General features: G+C 44.2%; 2 protein-coding genes and 1 long non-coding RNA gene across 9 annotated transcripts in view; 2 read left to right on the forward strand and 1 right to left on the reverse strand.

The window, feature by feature from the left end:
• The first annotated feature begins 315 nt into the window (after positions 1-315).
• Positions 316-3639, forward strand: LOC140683947 (uncharacterized). Its single transcript, XR_012055625.1, has 2 exons — positions 316-2066; positions 2836-3639. It is a non-coding gene; the product is annotated as an uncharacterized lncRNA (long non-coding RNA).
• A 1819-nt stretch (positions 3640-5458) lies between these two features.
• LOC140685219 (uncharacterized) lies at positions 5459-9137 on the reverse strand. The gene is made up of 3 exons (XM_072936616.1): positions 9062-9137; positions 8146-8867; positions 5459-7464 (listed from the first exon to the last, which is right to left on the reverse strand). The coding sequence occupies exons 1-3, from the start codon at positions 9135-9137 to the stop codon at positions 7336-7338; spliced, it is 927 nt and encodes a 308-aa protein (XP_072792717.1). The 3' UTR covers positions 5459-7335.
• Positions 8860-19049, forward strand: part of DACH1 (dachshund family transcription factor 1) — a 352745-nt gene continuing 342555 nt past the window's right edge. For all 7 annotated transcript variants that reach the window (XM_030271485.4, XM_030271469.4, XM_030271474.4 and 4 more), the window contains exon 1: positions 8860-10296. In XM_030271485.4, coding sequence (XP_030127345.4) covers positions 9566-10296 — 731 coding nt within the window. In that variant the 5' untranslated portion in view covers positions 8860-9565. The remainder of the gene's footprint in view (positions 10297-19049) is intronic.

The following is a 19049-nucleotide window of genomic DNA, read 5'->3' on the forward strand; positions in this document are numbered from 1 at the left end:
TTTACATGTTAAATTTATACTCACATGTTTAGAAGAACAAATTTTAATAAAACCAACTTGCTAATATATACTTTTGAGTAAAAAGTATTTTGTGTGGATAAAATTTAATTATTTTAGATCACCTCCTTTTAGATGTTTATGATTTTCTTAAATTAATTTCTTACTTGAATGTATTCACTGCTTTTCTGTAAAAATTTCCTTTTCTTTTCAAAGTATAAGGACAAAATGTGGTTTTCTTTTTTTTACTCTTTTGTGACTTGGTTTCTTGCTTTCCAGTATTAAGTCTCTGCCTATAGAGCTACAGCTGCACTTAAAGTTATGAATGTATTCAGGAACTGCTAACTTTATAAGTATTTTTATTGGATAAATATTCCAAGAATTTACTTTGTATAAAGACTTAAGTACATAAGCTTAAAACCAAGTATTCATATTAATAAATTTCAGTTACAGTGAATCACTGAGCACTGAAGAGGAACAGACAACAGTGAATCCAAAAAGTCTTAATAAAAGTCTTTTGCCATTATCCACAATCAATTTGTATATATTACAAGGGAACTTATTTTGAGCCTACTACCCCTTTTTAATTTACTATGAAGACACAGGAACTGTATAAAATGTTTTACATCCATGGCAAGTATTATCCTGTTTTAAAATAAGTGGATTTTTTTTTTTAATGAGAAAATAGAGAAAATCAGGAATTGCTGCAAATTATTTTCAACTAATTTGGTATTTAGTACTTTCCATATTAATGGGTTTGTGCAACAAATTTTTGGCATAGCAAACTATTTAGGTATACATTTTTGTTCTTTTTATTGATGAAGAATGCACAGCACAAATAAGGGAAAGGTGTGACTGTCAAATAGAGGTAGAGAAGGCATAAATGTTAATCTGCCTTTCATTATCCACCAGATGAATTTAGACCTCGAGCCCAAGGTGCTGGAGAACATATTTGGAGTTTTCCTTCTCTGCTAAACAAGGTCTTAGTATCTTAAGACATTTATACAATGTGAACCAATGGTTTACTGTAGCCTTTTAAAGACAGAGTTAGAAGAAGACAGGTCTAGTTCATCATCACCTACTTGTGCTCCAGTGTGTGTGTTATAATCCGAAGCTACCTCTGAAAGCTTTGGGAACACTGCACAGGAAAATATGGACACTTAAAATGCTGGACACCATTTTAAGTGCTTGGTCTTGGCTGGGAACATTAACCAGTAGCCCAGCCCACAACAAGCAATGCAAGAGACATTCACTGCCATTATTTACTAGGTATCTTCTATCCAGAGGGCTGTTTGTTTCCTGCCTCGGAAAATTCATCTCCACGTGAAGGAGATCAGACAATCTTCAAGAAAATTTCCATGCTGCCCAGTAACAATCTCTCATGCATATAAACAAATAAACAAATCCCCCAAAACACAACCCCAAAACACCTGAGAAAAGAACAGTGCCTAATAGAAATATCTAACAAATCTGTAGTTTTCAAGTGTCAGGGTGGGGTATCCAAAGCTCAGAAACCTGTCTGGCGTAGTTCATATTTCCCATCAAGGCTTTACAGCCAGGCAGCCCTTCCAATTCCCTTCACTATGAGTGTGACAATGTATGAAACACTCACCCCATTCACACACCTCCTCAGACAGATGGGGACCAGCAGGGGAAAGACAACTTTTCCATCTCTGCTTTTTCTAAGCTTAGACAATGAAGAAACAAACCCTCACTTAGTCACAGATGGGCTTAAACCTTCTTTTGTCCGTACCACGTTCCCCCGTTCCGCGCACATTTCCTTGCCCTAGAGAAGGTTTCTGGGCGGGGCGCGGAGGGGCGCGGAGGGGCGCGGAGGGAGCGCTGCCCCGCGCTCACAGGCACTAGCGGGCGCTGCGCTTTCTGCTCCGCTCCTCCGAGCAGCGCTGCTCCACACTGCGATATTCCACACTGCATCCAACCGGCCCGGGGCAGCCGAGGCGGGGCAGCTATTGCTTCCATATAAAGGACTCCGTCTGCCCGCGGACTGTACAGACAGTTGGCATTTATGTTATTTTACTTTATTGAAGCTGAACTGGGAGAGGTCATTGGTAAGCAAGCACGAGCAATGCAGGCAATTGCAGCCTCTTTACAGTTTACAGCCTCTCTTTCTTTTTTTTTTTTTTTTTTTTTTTTGTGTGTGTGTGTGTGTGTGTGTGTTAAGCATCACCCCGCAGAGCACCCTCCCTGCATCACAGCTCAGGGCTCAGAAATAAGGTGTCTTTTGCTTTCCTTCTCTGTTTTTGCTATACAAAACACCCTTGACGTCCCAAAGAAGGATAGCTGAAAGCTGTCGCAGAGCTGTGCATGCTATGTTAAATATGGGCTTATTTTTGTGCGGCTGGCAACATAACTTCTTTGGTTTTTTTGTCCAGGCTGGCGTGGGGGACAATTAATTAATTTTAAAAAAATCCTCCACTAACAGATTTATCTCTTGTTATTTCACAAATAAGTGATCTCTTCGGTACTATTGCAAGAGATAAGCAAAAAAAAAAAAAAAAAAAAAAAAACCCAACCTGGGCACGTTACAGCAGTCTACTTAGCAACTTTCAGACTTTGTTCGTCTGTTTTGCTACATAAATACAGTAGACAGAGATGGGAGATAACGCTCCCATGCCAATGAAGAGTTCAGTTGCTTGCCTACTGTCGTTTATGACAGTGGAAAAAGCACTGGTTTTCCCTAAAGCAGATTTTTTTTCCCGGTAGCCTGACGCATAGAAAGCCAGTGCATTGTCCTCTGACAGCTGATGCTTATCGGGCCGGTGGGGGTATTGTGTTTCAGCTCGTGGCACTGAAAAACCTTGTAACTTTCTTTTGAAGTTAAATGGCTTCGTTTTGCTTCCGTGTGTGCATAACTCTCCGAAGAACTGCAGTGACCCAAAAGTCGAACTACAGTGACCCAAAAGTCGACCCGTTTACAACGCCCGTCCAAGAGACCTGTTCCTGTCGCTCGGGCGGAGCTTTGCCCAAGAAGGTCCCCTCGGAGGAGCAGACGGGCGAGCAGGAGGAAAGGGGGAGGAAGGGGGAGGCTCCTCAATCAGCCCAAGTTGCATCGTAATTAAATTGTGTTTTATCCTAGCGAGACATGCAAAATATCGAGCAAAATACAAGTTTAAGTAATTTGTTTGTACTCTTACCTGTAGGAGTTGGAAATTAACAGCCCCACTAGTTTACTGTTAAGCCTGGAGAGCGAGAGATTGCTTTGCAAACATTACAGTTATTATGTCTGCAGTTGGTACTCTTTGTATAAATTATTGATCAGCCATCTTATTTTTCTTTCTGCTTAATGGATATTATAGAATAGCCGTTTACACGCTATAGTTAAGGTTGTGTCAGCACTTCCATTTATAACATCCCCCTTTACCCAGAGTTTATAACTCTCTATAAAATTCTGCTCTATGCTGAAACTTTTCAAGCAAGGGCTCGGACTTTTAAAAATCCTTCTTCACTCCCACCCCAAAAAAACAATTAATAATGTGTGTCTGTTTTTTTGAAATATGGGAATAATAAAGGTAACACCCTTCCCCCCTCAAATGTTTTCCATTCACTTAAGTGACATGAGGAAGAAGAGGCTGCGTCTCGCAGGCTGTCAGTTCCTATATAAAAAGAAGGCAGAAATGTGCATTTTTTGTCGTCGTTATTAATATTGTTACGGGAAGCAATTAGCGCCGGAGCGGCAGCCGAGCCGCCACCCACCGCCCGGCCGGGCGCGGGGGCCCGACCGCCGCCCGCCTCCCCTCCCATCGCCCCGCGGGCGGCGGCACCGGGGGCTCGGCGGGGTCGAGGGATGGATGGAGGGAGGAGGATTCAGCCGCTCCCCCCAGCTCCCGGGCACGGAGCTGGAGGAGCGGTCCCCCTGCACCGGCAGAGAGCCGCATTGGAGAGCCCGGAGCACTGAGCCCGGCTCCCCAGTGCCAGTGCTCCGATTTGCCTGGGTTGGGAGCGAGGGATAGAGCGGCTGAGCGAACTAATTCTGTAAAAGGGGGAAGGCACGGCAAAGGGCAGCTCAGATTAGATCACCGCTTTAACATAATTTACTGGCAAGGGCTTTGTACTTCATAATTATTGCTCCGAGCGACTCTTCCTACCTGTTGGTAGGTGAATTAGTACGTTGGACTGAGGACCTCTAATGAGAGCCCAATTCTAACTCAAACATCACAGAGGGCTCCCGTCTATCCCAGCCCTCCTTTAAATCACGCAGGGAAGTTGGTTATCATTTCCTCCCCGCGCTGCAGTTCTCCTGCTCGGCTGTCAGTTGTCAGGTGAATGTCAGCAGGCAGTGCCCAACCACTGCTCCATCCATCCATCCATCCATCCATCCATCCATCCATGCATCCCGAGCCAGCCCGGGAAGGGACCACGACCCGATCCGTTTCACCATGTGGCTCTGGTAGCAGCAACGTGACCGAGAGGCTCAGATCGACAGAAGGGCTCTTTTAGTTACTGACTTCGAGACGCCTTTTCTGAAGTCAGAATAGCGATTTAAGGGGGAAAAAAATCGTAAATAAGCAAGTAGCTTAATTGGCGTTTGGTTTTTGCAATTTCCATACATGCGCTTGTGCGCGGGTGTGTGTGGGGCGTGCGTGTGTTTGTGTGTCGGATGCCGGCGAGGAGGAGGGAAGGGATGAGAGGGCTCCCGAGCCGTCGGTTATCGCATCTCTCAGGACAGCGCGTCCTTGGCCGGATCACCAGTTAGCATCCCCTGGGATAACACCCACTGCTCGAGGGGATGAAGGGGAAGAATTGAGGGATATTCTCTGGGGCTAAATCCTGCCCCTCTACTCAGGCGGTGAATACCCTCGGAGCCAGCGAGCTGACCCGCGGGAGTAAAGCCGGCAAAAGCCGCACTAGCGCTGAAGTGCCGGGCTTGGGGTTAGGCAGGGCGTGTGCGAGCTGCCAAGCCCCAGCAATTCCCCATCCAGCTCTGTGCGAGTGATTGCCAGTCTCTGCTCTCAGCTCTCCGGCTGAGAGGTTCACATTAAACACCACCGCAAGCAGGAGCAATGCTCCCACAATCTCGTTTTTAAGGACTTTAAAAGTTATTTTTAATGGCTCCAGAAGTTTCTTCACTTTCATTCTTCCATCGCTTTTTTTTTTTTCCTATGTTAGGCAGGCACCATATGTAAATGCAATTTGTAGTAAACAGAATGTGAAAGCAATCTTGCCATGTATTTTGGATTTTTTTATGATATATGGTGGACTGTTCAGAAATGCATGCTATTGTTAAAGCTGTTTGTGCCCAGTGTACTAATGTACTGTTTGATTGAGTGAATTAGCAGTCATAACAATCTGGCAGTCTGGCCATAGAAGTGTGCTCAAATTGATTTGTGTTATGGCTGGACTGGAAAATCTAGTGTTAGTTGTTTTTTTGCCCTGGGGCATTGTTTGTACCAAACTCCACTTTTCATTTAATTTTCCAATAGATTTTTGAAAGACCAAAAGGTTTGTGATCAACGTTTGCTGCACTTTATTATTATTCAGCTATTAAAAATATCCTATGAGTAATTTCAGGTTCCCCAAAACCTTGCTTTCAATTAGAGTAAACATAATTAGCGTGACGTCGTGCTTGGAATGGCAAATCTCCCTTTGTATCTATTAAGCATGTTATCTTCTTGTCCTGTCATCGAAAGGAATCCAGTTTGTATTTGTATTGGACAAGGTTTTGTGCTACTTTGACTATAACACAATTACAAAAACAGTCCTGCAGTATCCAGTTTCTTACTACTGATACAACACTTCACATCAATCTCAATTGTATTCATGGTGTTTGTCAATGTTTAGTAAATGTCTTGGTGGAAGAGAAGGAAAAAGGGATCCTTTTTCACACACTTACATTTCTATGAGTCTATTTTCCTGAGCGATGCAGGGGGGATTCTGTATGAGGTCCCTCCCTCTTTCTCAGTCTTCCCTCTAAATAGCAGATGCTCTTCAAAGGGGATTGCTGCTCGAGACCTGAGATTAAAGCAAAGCAGAACTTACCTTCTCTTTGCCAGTACTTGCTCCTTTCTTAGAATCTCTGCTCGGCAGTTGTTTGCCAGAATTATAATGCAGCATGATTAAACCTAAAACATTACTCTATTGATCACACAGAAAGCTTTGTGAAATCATCTAGTTTCTCTTCAGAAACAGTGAACAAAATAGGTCACTATACAAGGGTAAGACAAGACACAAGACAGAAAGGTATTTCTCAGGAAAATAAACTCCAAAGAAATTCAGGGGAAAAAATGTGGATGAACTTAACATGGTAATACACTATTCATCCTTACCAGGTGCCTATTTTCTGTTGCATCCCATCCCCCGGTCCATTCCTTCACACACGTTCAGAAGACAAATACTTTTCTGGGGTGTTTTACTGAACGAATTTAAATATTTAATTATCAATAATAACTGAAGATGGGGGAGGGAGCTGGTGTACTATCCTAGCTCCTGTCAGTCAAGTGTTCAAATTCCTTAAAATGCAACAGCTACAATGCATTTTGTAATTGCATTTTACCTTTTACAGCTGCCCTCAAAATTGTAATTTAATAAAATAGTGAAGTCCGTATCAGTCTTTTTTTAAAAGCAATAAATTACAATCTCTGTCAATACATCTTTCTGTTTTAACATACATTTTAATATACCAGAATGGTAAAAAGATAAAAGAAGAGAGAAAGAGAGAGAATACCTGCCCTGAACAGCTACATGAGCTGAACAGAAACCCTGCTTCAAACAATATTCCAGGAAAGAAATTAAAGACTTCTTAATTAGTGCAGCAATTAAGCTTTCTTGGTCGCATTTTAATCAGCCCAGGCCCTATCAAAGGACAAACAGAACGATTTGCAGGTCTTTGAATTTTAAACAGTCTTATTGATTTCAGCACCATAAGTCTTCACTTGACACAGGGAGAATTTTCAAATATCAGTTACAGTAATTTGAGTTTTGTTGATATCAACTCAGAGAGAGAAAAAGAAAACACCCAACAATATCATTACAAGAAAGTGTCAGCAAGTAAGAGAAATGCAATCTAGATAAGTTTACCAAGAATGACCTCAGGATTTATTGGTTTATGTGAGTGTGTCAGTATAGGTGCAAGTTAAATTAAATTGAGACACTCCCCATAATAATTAGAAACACTTACCGTGCCAGAAGCTTTGAGGAATCTCAGACCTTTTCAAAAATCTTTCTTTCTAGGTTTCTAATCCCAGTGTTGAATTGATATCACCAAGGTTAACCCAAACCCGTGGTAGTAAACCCTTTCAAACTATATTTGTCTTTGGACCATGAGAATTATATATCTGTGGGAGCACACAGCAAATAGAAAAACAGAAGAGCTGGTGTGCATCATGTTGTAGAAAAAGTAGAGAACAAATGAAGTTGTAGCTTTCCTAATTCAGAGTTCACCCAGATCTCCAAGTGGCAATAATCACGCGTGTCTGGATCTGTCCTGATCTTCTTATGGAGCTGTTCTGTCTTCATAAGGCGTGAGAGAAGGTGATGTGCAAAAAGAACAGGTGAGGGAAAGAAAATATGGACAGAGTTGGCTTTCTACAAGTGAAAAAAGAGGAAAAGGCAATGTGTTTAGATTTTGAAATTACAAGTTTTATGCAACACTAGATCCCACCACTGGGATCCCACCACTGGGACTCAAGTTGTATAAGCTCCTCCAGATAAACATTCTCCAAAAAACTCACCTAAAAATGACTCAAATAAGTGTTCTGCACAATCATGGATACACAAAACTTTAAAGTAAAACATTACTCTGTGTTTTCATGGTTTTATTTTCAATTTTAAAGATTTTAGTGCAGGGCAGCTTAAATTTCACTAGCAAAAGGTGTCTTAAGTGGCACTAGAACAAATTCGCGTAAATTAAACTTAAAGTACAATATGCAAGCAGATCATGCGAGAATAGTTTGTCTGATACTGTGGAAATTCCCGTCCACCAAATTACTACAGTTGAGATTATCCACTCTACAGATGTGTCATCCCGTGAGTCATGTAATAGTATCATAGGAAAAAAAAAGGCTATGGGCACATACATGCATCGCAATTAAGTACACACAGGGTGGATTCTTGAAACAGGAAGAACTACGCACGCACCGACCCCTGCTTTTGCAGACCTCCCCCCATCTGCACCAGTGGCCATTTCTTTACCCCTTTCAAAGTGCGAGGTGCCCTCAAGACCCGCAGAAGCCAGCCCCGGGCTTTCCCGACGGAGCCCGGCACGCCAGCCGCCGAGCGCGCTCCAGCCGCATCCCGGGTCGGGGCCGGCAGGTACCGCGCCTGCGGCCGCCCCGCCGCGCATGCGCGGGCCAGCGCGCCGGCTGACTTTGCGCGCTCTCGGGCGCGGAGGGGACGGGCCGGGGCTGCGCGGCTGCTGCGCGCCGCCGGCACCTGTTGCGCGGCGGGACCTGTGCGGGCCGCCCGCCCGCCCCTCTCCAAGTTACTTCTGTGCCGCCGCAGCCCGCTCGGCGCGGCGTCTGGGCGGCCTGACCCGTAGTGCCTCGTCCCCTCCGATCCGCGGCCGCCGCAGGAAAGTCCTCTGCGGATGCTGCCGCGTGGGGGCTGCCCGTGCGCGCCCCGCGCAGCCGCCGCCGCCTCCTGCCGCGCAACAAAGGGGACCCTCGGCAGCAACTCCCACCCCGCCGGGAGGAGCGCTTGTGGTCCCGGGAGAGCAGCACCAGCAGCAAGAGCAACAGCCCCGTCCGGAGGTTTCTGCTTTTGTCTGCCCCGGCAAGGTGTGCGGTGCCCAGCGCCGGCCCCCGCGCCCCGGCTCTCCCGCTCCCGCTCGGCTTTGGGGGAACGCTGGAGACGCTCGTGTTTCTCCACAAACTGTGTTGACAAGCGACTGTTGAAAAGGGCTGGGAAAATTACATCTCATCTCTGGTGGGGTGAAATATGAAACATGTAATCTAACGGTTCCTGAAGGAGGGGGAGAGGGACTTCTCTCCCTCTCTCGCAGTTTTCCTTCTTCGGGTTCCTGGTTGGATAATTTGGGTTAATACTAGTGAGTGAGCCTTTTGCTGCCTCAAAGGGTATTTCAAGTTGCCGGAGCTCCTCCCCTCCGCACCGTGTGACAACAACAACTCGTCCAGCGAGCGAGCGGCGGCGGCGGCGGCGGCAGCAGCCAGCACTTCCCCGCTCATTTTCTCTCTGTCATTCCCCTCTCAATCTTTGATCAATGTACTTGCCAGAGAGAACCGAAGTCCTTCAAACCTCCTCCTTTTCACCTTCGTCTTTAACGTGGTGCTAGAGCAAGGACCACAAAAAGAAACTGCCCTCCCCCTCCCCTCGGCCCCAGCCCCGCCGCCCAGAGCGGACTTCTCCTCCTCCTCCTCCTCCGTCCCCACTTGCGGGACACTTTGTGCGTTCTCTCTCTCACTCTGCCCCCTGCTCTCTCGCTCGCCGCAGCACCTGATCTGGGGTTATCCCCCCCTTCTTCTCCCCCCTCCTCCCTTCTCTCCTTTCCTCTTTTTTTTTTTAATATTTTTTTTCTTATTTTTTCCCCTTTCCCCTGCGTGTGTGTGTGGGAACTTTCCCCCCTCCCCCTGCCCCCTCCGCCGTATATGTGACCATGGCCGTACCGGCTGCTTTGATCCCTCCGACCCAGCTGGTCCCCCCTCAGCCTCCGGTCTCAACTTCTGCCGCCTGCACCACCACCACCACCACCTCGTCGTCGGCCACCTCGTCGTCGGCCACCTCCTCTCCGTCTCCGTCCATCGCTCCCCCGCCGGCCGCTTCGGGGACAAACCTATTCCGGCCGGAGCCCATCGCAGCGGCGGCGGCGGCAGCGGCGGCCACAGTCACCTCCACCACCAGCGGCGGCGGCGGTAACGGCAGCGGCGGCGGCAGCGGCGGCGGCAGCCCCAGCCTGGGCACCGGCGGCGGCAGCAGCAGCAGCGGCGGCGGCGGCACCTCCACTCCCAATGCCAGCGCGGCCAGCGCGGCCGGCAGCCTGCCCGGCAAACCCGTGTACTCGACCCCGTCCCCGGTGGAGAACACCCCCCAGAATAACGAGTGCAAGATGGTGGATCTGAGGGGGGCCAAAGTGGCCTCCTTCACCGTGGAAGGCTGCGAGCTCATCTGCCTGCCCCAGGCTTTCGACCTCTTCCTGAAGCACTTGGTGGGGGGCTTGCACACGGTCTACACCAAGCTGAAGCGGCTCGAGATCACGCCCGTGGTCTGCAACGTGGAGCAGGTCCGCATCCTGAGGGGGCTGGGGGCCATCCAGCCCGGGGTCAACCGCTGCAAACTCATCTCTAGGAAGGATTTCGAGACCCTCTACAACGACTGCACCAACGCCAGGTAAGCGCCGCAAGGCACACGCGCGCCCCGCCACCCCCCCCCCCCCCGCCGCCGCCGCCGCCGCCCCCGTCCCACCCCCGCGCGGTGCGGTCCGGGCGAGCGCTGCGCCGCTTCCCGCTGCCCCCTCCCGCGCTGCCCCGGCACCCAGCCGGCCTTCTCCGCAGCGACGCTGCTTCTTGGTGGGACGGAGGGACAGAGGGGGGAAGGGGAAGCCGGGTTTGTGACCCCCTCCCGCTGTGCCTTGCAAGTGTTGCCCTGTCATTGTCCCCTTCGCTGTCCCCCGGGCCGAGGCGTGCCGGGGGTAGGGGTGGCCGCGGGCAGCGCAGCGCGGGAGCGGAGGGCCGGCGGGGGTGGGAAAGGACCAGAAAGTGTTTTCTGGCCGAACCTCTAGCTGAACTTTATCCTTGGATGTATCTTTAAAGCGGGCAACCCTGGGAAAAAGCCGCCTGAAGGGTGCACGGGAGTGGGCGGGGAGCGGTCCTGATGGGGGGACGGCGACATAGAGAGTGGGGTGTCGCATTAACTGGGATGGGGCGCGGAGCTGCCCGGCGTTGGGCCCGTTTCGGGGCGATGGAGGCCGCTTGGCCATCAGCTGCTGTCACACACCCGAGGGGGCACGTGCACTTTTTGTGTAGGGCTGTAAGGCAGTTGCCACATGGCGAACGGGGGAGGTGAAGGCAGGGCGGGAAGACAGCGAGGAGGAGGAGGAGGAGGAGGTGCAGGCAGCTTTTCTTTGGGGTAGTGGGGAGAGGTGCCAGGCGGTCGGGCTGGGCTGCTTCCTTGGTGGGAGTTTGGGGGTGTCGGTCCCCGAGGAGCAGGTGCGAGCAGCTCCAGGCCCCCACCAGCCGAGGAGGAGGAGACGGGGGGCAGCGGGAGCTCGGCAGGGATTTGCCGAGGCTGGCTCCTGCTGCCGCGCAGAGTAACGCGGGCGCGGTGGCGGGGACGGCGCCGAGGGCGGGGAGCAGCGCTGCGGCTGCGGACGGTGCGGGGATATCCCCGCACCCCGCGGGCCGGGGAGAGCGCGGGGGGAAGGCGAGCCCCAAACTTGCCACAGCCGGAGAGGAGTGGAAGGAGCTGGCAAAAGAGGAAATTCCTGATGCAATAGCAGCCGCCTTTGCAATGGAGGGCGAAAGCATGGGGCTGTTATCTCTCAATCTGTAGGTTACAGGGCTGAATCTGCTCGATAAGGAGAAGGGATCGCATAACTGCCGTGAGCCCAAGATCAGAGAGCTCGGAAGCGCCTCCAGTTCCCGGGGGCTCTCCCCCTGCCTCAGGCGGGGGCGGGGGGCTCGGGCTGCGCTGCGCTGGAGGGGCGGTGGGAACTTCCCACGGAGGAGGTCGTGGACAAAGTCCCGATGCTACTTTCAATATACCCAAACAAACAGACCGGGCTTGTTTCACTTTCTTATTGTCAGATTTCAAGGTGCAGCAACAACCAACACGTGGGGAATTAACCCCACGCGATGCCATGTTCCTGCCCGTCCCGTCCCCAGTGGCGGGGGGTGTGACATCCCCTCCTCCCCCCGCGCTTCAGCAGAGGGTGCCTGGCAGTCTTTAGCATAGAGCCAGGCGAAGCGGAGCACTTACTCTGCAGTAGCAGTTGCTGGATGGATTGTTGAAGTTCCTGAATATTCAGGGCAGCAGGACAAAACAGCCTGGAATAACTTCCAAGCGCTGGCATAACTGTAGCTGCTCGGGTAACTCTGCTGTTGTTTCATGTGGAATCAACATGAATATTAATAGCTGCTCTTAGACAATTGTTGGGTTGGGGTTTTTGTGTGTGTGCGTGCCTGTGTGCCGTGTGGTGTGTAACTTGCAACAACTCTGTACCGAGTTCCAAGATTCGGTTTTTAAAATAAACTCATGGAAGTTTTACTTTGCCACAGTCATAACCGTGTGAATTTTAATTTGAACATGTTCAATTAAGAAATACAGAAACTTTCTTTTTTTTGGTGGGGATGGTTGGGGGCATATGGAGACACCAATTCCTGGACTTGGCAGGGTTATAAAAGGGTTTGGCAGCCTGGTTGTAACATGGCTTGATTATGTCAACAGCACAGAATCGGCTGTGTTTCAGCTGTTCCTGAGGTCTGCTGTGTTATCATCCAGTGTAATAGAAATTACAGTAGTGGGTTCAGAAGCGAATAGGATTTGACCCTTAAAAAGCATAATTGTAGTAGACTTACTTATACATCCATTAAGCAAATAAATTAATGGAAAGGATATACAATAGGTGTGCAAAATGTATTATTACAGTATAGACAAATAAAGCAAAGTGGGTCAGTGAGTTTTGGTCAAAATGAATGATATGATGCGAAAATAAATCTGTATTTGCTTCCTGGATTTCCCCTCTAATACATTTAATTCTTCTTTCTTTACAAATTATTTTTAATATTTCTGACATTACAGTAATTATGCAGGGTATTTTGGTCTACTCAGTTTAGTGATTTAAGCGACATTTCCTGCCTCCCAGTTACTGCATACTTTAGCTGGGTGATGTCTTTTTTTTGTATCCTGGGTGGACACTTTACTGTTGAGATGGGAAATGGAAGAGCCAACTCCATTCTGGTGCCTAAACTATTGTACTCATCAGATTCAAAAATTTTGAACCAGCATCTTATCACTGTTATATTTGTCTCATAATCAGCTGATGCACTCGAGTACGCTAATCCCTTTTTGGAAAGCTTCATCAAGGTTAATATGTTATTTAATCAAAAAAGGCATCCAGATAAAGCCATTACTTTGTTGTTCTTTAAATGGATTGAATCATTAGTTGCCAGTTGCTGTGGAAATAATTTGCAATAACTTATTTCAAGTCGGAAAAGTTTTAGCTGTGTTTCACCAAAATGATACATTTTAACTGTGATATTGCTATTTAAAACATCAATAAAACCAAAATCAATAAAACTCCGAGGGATTTTCTATTGAATGCTTAATGTGGAGGTCTGTAAAGTGAATTGGTTTCTGTGTTTATTTGTGATACTACTAATAAAAACATGATACTAAAGGACCTTTTTCTAAATTAGGCTTGTGTATCAGTTCACTGGAAAAATAAGCTTCCGTTATAGAAGATGACTTTTCTTTTCTGGTCATACTGACCTTTGCTTTTATTTTCCTCATAAAAAGCATTGGCTGCCAAACAGAAATCCAGGAAATAGCAAAGTGTGCATTTAGCTTACATTCCGATTAAACGGTTTGACATTAATGGGATGCTAGAAAGCCATATGCCAAACAAATAGGGGAAGGATAAAGGCAAAACATGGAAAATATTTAGAGCTACTAGATGCCAATCGAGTCAGGTTTCTTGAATGTGTGGGTGAAAGAGAGTAGTGAACTGTGCACTGGATGTCACCTGCCTAGGATTAATGACCTGGAAGCTATTGATCTCAGATTGTTTCTGGTCTCTTGTGTTTTGAGCACTTGTTGTGGAATTTTGCCATGCTGGGTCCCTTTCTAGAGTTTTCCCATAGACTTAGGCTGGCATTGGATCGTGCATACCCGAGTAAAGGCTAAAAGCGCCTGCTTTCTCCTGACCTCCCTTCTGTGACCAGGACATGGTAATCTTTTCTGACATTTAAAGATGATTTTGAATGAGTTCATTGACATTCATACTTAAAGTGGGGAATTATTTGCAGCCTTTGGAAGCTATTTACAATTTTTGGAAAACAACCTAATCGATTTTTAAATCTAAAGAGGAAAGATGCTGAACATGAAACAATTCTCTTCAAAGCCCATCTTACATGGCAGTTATTCAGTCCTTCTTTTCTAGCTTCTGCTTCTCTCAAATTATGTGGACCTAGCATGTCCTTGTTTACTGAATACTGTACGCTTGCATAGCTTTTTTTTCCCCTGTTTGTATTAATTAAAGGAGTATCTCACCCAGATAGGTTAGTACAGATCATAGATACTTTAAATGAACAGGTCAGCAAGTGCCGCTGGAAGGAATGTCAAATATATAGTACCTGTGGTTTATATTGATGACCTTCCTTCTTGTCACAGGTTATTAAAATATAATCAGCAGAAATGTGGAAGGCTTTACAAGCAAAGATGACTTCTGGAAGGCCAGAAGATAAATTGTAGTAACTATGAAGAAGGAGTAAAAGGTTTGGAAGTGGTTTCCTTAGACTTAAACAAAATAAAATACTCCAGTTGCTCATAATAACAGTATGTTAATATCTATCTTACATGATGTGTTTAATGGTAAATATTGTAGTTTAAAAGCTGAGATCCTTGGACTGGAACAGGACAGACTATTTATCCCTTTAATCTGATACTTCAGCTGCTGGCAGTAGCAGGGTATCTGATACTTCGGAAGGGAGCACTGCTGGGAACGCTGGCTGCCGATGGAGAAGTGCTACCGATGCTGTTCCCGTGCAGGGAGGTGAGGGCCTGCTGGGCCTGAGTGCTTCACATCATCTTCCTCAAGGATTCAATTTGATTAACTCCTCTATCTTATACTACGAACATCGGTAAAGTTTTGTGTAGTTTTTTTTTTTTTTGTTGTTTAAAATTAAGACATCTTTTCTTGGCAGATGTAGTTTATGTAAAAACAGCATGGTTTTATTGTCAGGTCAGTATCAACTTTACTTACATGAAAGGGCTATATGGATAGCTTTGTTATTTCCTCAGACCAGTGCCATCTCTGTTCAAATGCTTGGTTCAGTCTCAGGCTTCTGGGCCCTTTCTAGAGCCACAGGCCTGGGGTTGCTGAGCCCCCTGGGCACGTGGAGCAAGTGTGTCCCTATGGGCTGTGCTGGGGCCGCTGCGCCCACCCCGGGCTTCTTCCTGCCCCTCCTCAGCGCTGTAAACTAAAATGCACTCAAAGCACTCTTATTTGCAACTTGTCCTGCTTGATATTCTGTAATCCGGACTGGATTCTGAATATTTGTTGGAAACACTAATCTTGTTTGCCCACCATTTAGTATTTCTACTGTTTCCCCCGTTCCTAGATCATTCCAGATGTCTGTTTTTGCCCATCTCTATGACTGGTCATCTAAAGTTTGAATTGCATACAAAGCAGAGAATTTTCAAGCACTGGATTGAATTTTAATATTTTACTTTTGAAATACCTAATTGATATATTAAATTGTTACTGTAATCCCTGCTGGTCTGGTACAAGTAAATCTCTTCCACATTGCCAGTGTTGCCTTGTCATGGAGGAGTTTTACAAGTTTAGCTCTAAAAATTCATTAATGGCTGTAAGATAGCAGAGAGTAGTTAGAAACTACTGAGTTTTATCTAAATTGTGTGAGCCAGTGAAACAAGAGTCCAAAACAACCATGATGCCTGTCTGGTTTTAAGCAACAGGACTGGATTTAGATCCTCTTTGTTCTTTTATAAGTTAAATATGTTTTGTTTTAAAAATAACGTTTGGGGCATCTGCTTTGCATTATGAGTTAATTCCATTCATTGTTTTAAAATAGTGATTAACCTTTTGCAAATTATATACTGCACATGAACAGTAATTTTTTCAATAATCTTTAAATGTGCATGCTGTAACAGCGCCATAATGTGGACTGACATAATAGGAATTGACAGTAAATTTTTAGTTGCCTAAATATGTATTTAAACGATACAGCTGAAGAGTCATCTGCAAAAAGCTATTATGATCCAGAGAGTTAATTCATATATAGATAATTTCTCCAGTGTGAATTAAGAAAGATTTTTTCTTTTTCCATTATAATTTAAATTATTTTCAAAAATCCTGAAACATAAACCAAAAATCTTTATATTTAGAATCAAGATGTGTCTGTGACTTGAAATAATAAAATCCAGTTTGCTTTGAGGAATAACTTTATCCTTAACCCACTATGTTCTACTTATTTTTCTGATACTGTGTTCAGCCTGGGGCATTTCCTAACAAGTGCTGATGTTTCATTTCACAGGCATTGCAGAATTTTCAACTCTAATCTACAAAATGTGGAATCTTAGCATTGACTGTTAATAACTGTGAACTGTTTTAAACTTTTTTTTGTGTGTGTGTTTTTTTTTAACAGAAGAAAAGGAAAAAAGGTAATAGTATATTTTTCATAGCATTAAGTAGAACAATACTGTCACTCAATTTCATGAGAGGAAGGATCACTTTTTGACCATCCAGTTGCATCCCAGTTTGCATTTTCCTCTCTAAAAATTATTCATAGTGATTAGCTGCAAATACTGAAAACTTGCTTTCTCCTTTGTGAATGTCCGTAGGTCTCTTTTAGAGATGGGATATTTAACCAAACACACCCTGAGTGATAGTTCAGGATATGTCCACCAAAACTAATGAAACTGCTTGCATGAGTTAACTGCTTGCGACTAAGGAAATGGAACACAAAATGTATTTTAGTTCACCTTATTTTAAACAATGTTTTGTGATAATTGTTTTTAGGATGAACATCCTTCTGTGGCAGGTGGATAAATATGCACAATGCAGTTTGCAAAATTGAATGGAAAGATCTTCTAAATCATGGGTATCAAAACACTTTGCTAGTTATAGGCAGAAACTTTCTGAAATAATATAAAGTCTTTTTGGTTAGTGCTGATGAAATTCTGTTTTTGGTACAACAAAATTTTCCAAAGTTTTTTAGTGCGCTCCTGAGAATACTTGTGTTGGTAACATTTAACATAACTTTCTGTTCATTAATCTGTTTAAGGGTACCCTATTCACTCCAAAACAAATTTATTTTAGATACTTCCTTTGCATCCCACATAATTTGCATCTTCATCATGAAGAAGAAAGCTATTTCAATATGAAAAATAAATATATTTTTTGTTACAAATATCGAAGAGTGGGATTTTATGGCCATTGAAAGGCTGAAGTTAGCCAAATGGAGCAGGTGCAATTAAAATTTGCTGGTGCATCTTGCCACACCTACTGGATTTTTTTTTTACATTAAAATAAGCAGATGTTTTGATAATGAAATTTTATTCATCCTTATAATTTATAGACTTAATCTCTGAATTGGCCAAATGGCTAAATTATGCCTAAATTCCTTTTGATCTGATCAAGCTCGGGTTCAAGCAAAGCTTTCAGACGAATTTTCTTATTCACATTTTAATTTTATGTGATACTAAATATACTGAAAAAAGTGCACCTTAGCTGTTAAGACCTATTTTTTTATGTTCATTTTGTTCCTTAGATTGTATGACTGAATGAGAGGGCACAGTAGGTGTGCATACAGATTACCTGACTGATAAAATAACAAGAGTTACTTACTGGAGTTGGATGGGGAGAAGGAGAAGAATGGGAGTATGTGGGACTGCTGCACATGCTTTAGCATAATTGACAGCTGAAACAGACTTGTAATGTTACGATGCCATGATTGAAGTTCATAACTCTGAATGTTCATGTTAGAGCACTTGTTAACCATGCTGTGATGAGAACAGGTAATAAGTATTTTATATTTGGAGTAGAAGTTGTTGTTCGGGACATGTCTCTCAGCATATGCTTGTATTTACAAACTGTTGTGTGATAGAAACTATTTTTGAATTTTACAGCTGGGAAATGTTTTGGGTTTTTTTATTTTACATGAAATGATTGTAAGGAATCAAAAAGAAAGCAGTTATATAGTTCTATAAAGCAAAAAAAATATAAAGCAGTTATATAAAGCAAAATATAAAGGAAACAGGTAATATGTTGTATTACTATTTAATAACATCTTTTGTAATCTTGATTGCATGTTGTTCTCATACTTACTAATGATTTTTTTTTTTTTTTGAAGAGCTGGATCATGATTTTATATATGGGACACCAAAAAACACGCTTTCTGTTATTAGATATTGAGTTTTTAAGAGAAGTACAAACAATGTGTTACAGTTTTGTACAGCTTATACAGTTTTGTGATAAATTTGGTCAGGGCTCATTAATAGTTTGACGATTCCTAAAAAAAAAAAATTACTAAAGCTATTATTTTTAGATTATTTTTTCCAAATGTGCTAAAAATATAAACCTAATACTTTAATTTGCTTTATATCATATTTTAATGGATGACAATGTTATCTGTCTTTATGAGGCATATAATTTGTTTCCAATCTCTTGGCCTGCTGTAAAAACCTTTATTTTTTGGACAAGGTCACCTGTAGGACTTAGTTATTTACATTAAAATAACAGTGCTATGGTTTTAAACCATATGTGTAACTTTAAGAATGTAGATACTACTGTTGCTTTCAATAGCCTACATGTATCTTTTAGACCAAGCATATGCAAAATATATTTGGAAGTGCTATAAAAGAATAAGTTGACATCTTAGGCAGGAAACTGGATTACTGTATACTTTCTTGTGTTATCAAGGACAGTTTGAAAGCATTGGAAAAATGCTTGAGATTTAGTATCCTGTAAATTAACGCTTGTTGCATAAAATAGATCCATGATGCATTTTTTTAATGCATCGTGCATTTAATGCAATCTTAGTGTTTTTGTGAGCATTCTTTCATATTAATTAATTTCAGGAAATTGAGGCAACATCTTTGCAGGAATGAATAATAGAATTTGATATAACCTGTGGCTTCATACCCTCTGCTGGGATTTTTTGTATTCAATTTTGTAGTACAGGTGCAACCTGTCCCTTTTTGAAGGGAATACATGCTCCCAAAATATGTGTCATGGTTGTCACTTTTCACATTTCAGTGCTGATTCTCACTGGTTGCTGAGAAGGAAGTGAAACCATTTTCCAATTATCTTCTGTTTCCTTAACAGTAATTTACTGCATGGGGGAAAGAAAATACCTCAGGTGGTATTAAATATATAATAAGGACTAATACCAGTGAAAAGT

Source organism: Taeniopygia guttata, chromosome 1, assembly GCF_048771995.1.
Source record: "Taeniopygia guttata chromosome 1, bTaeGut7.mat, whole genome shotgun sequence".
NCBI classification, from domain to species: domain Eukaryota; kingdom Metazoa; phylum Chordata; class Aves; order Passeriformes; family Estrildidae; genus Taeniopygia; species Taeniopygia guttata.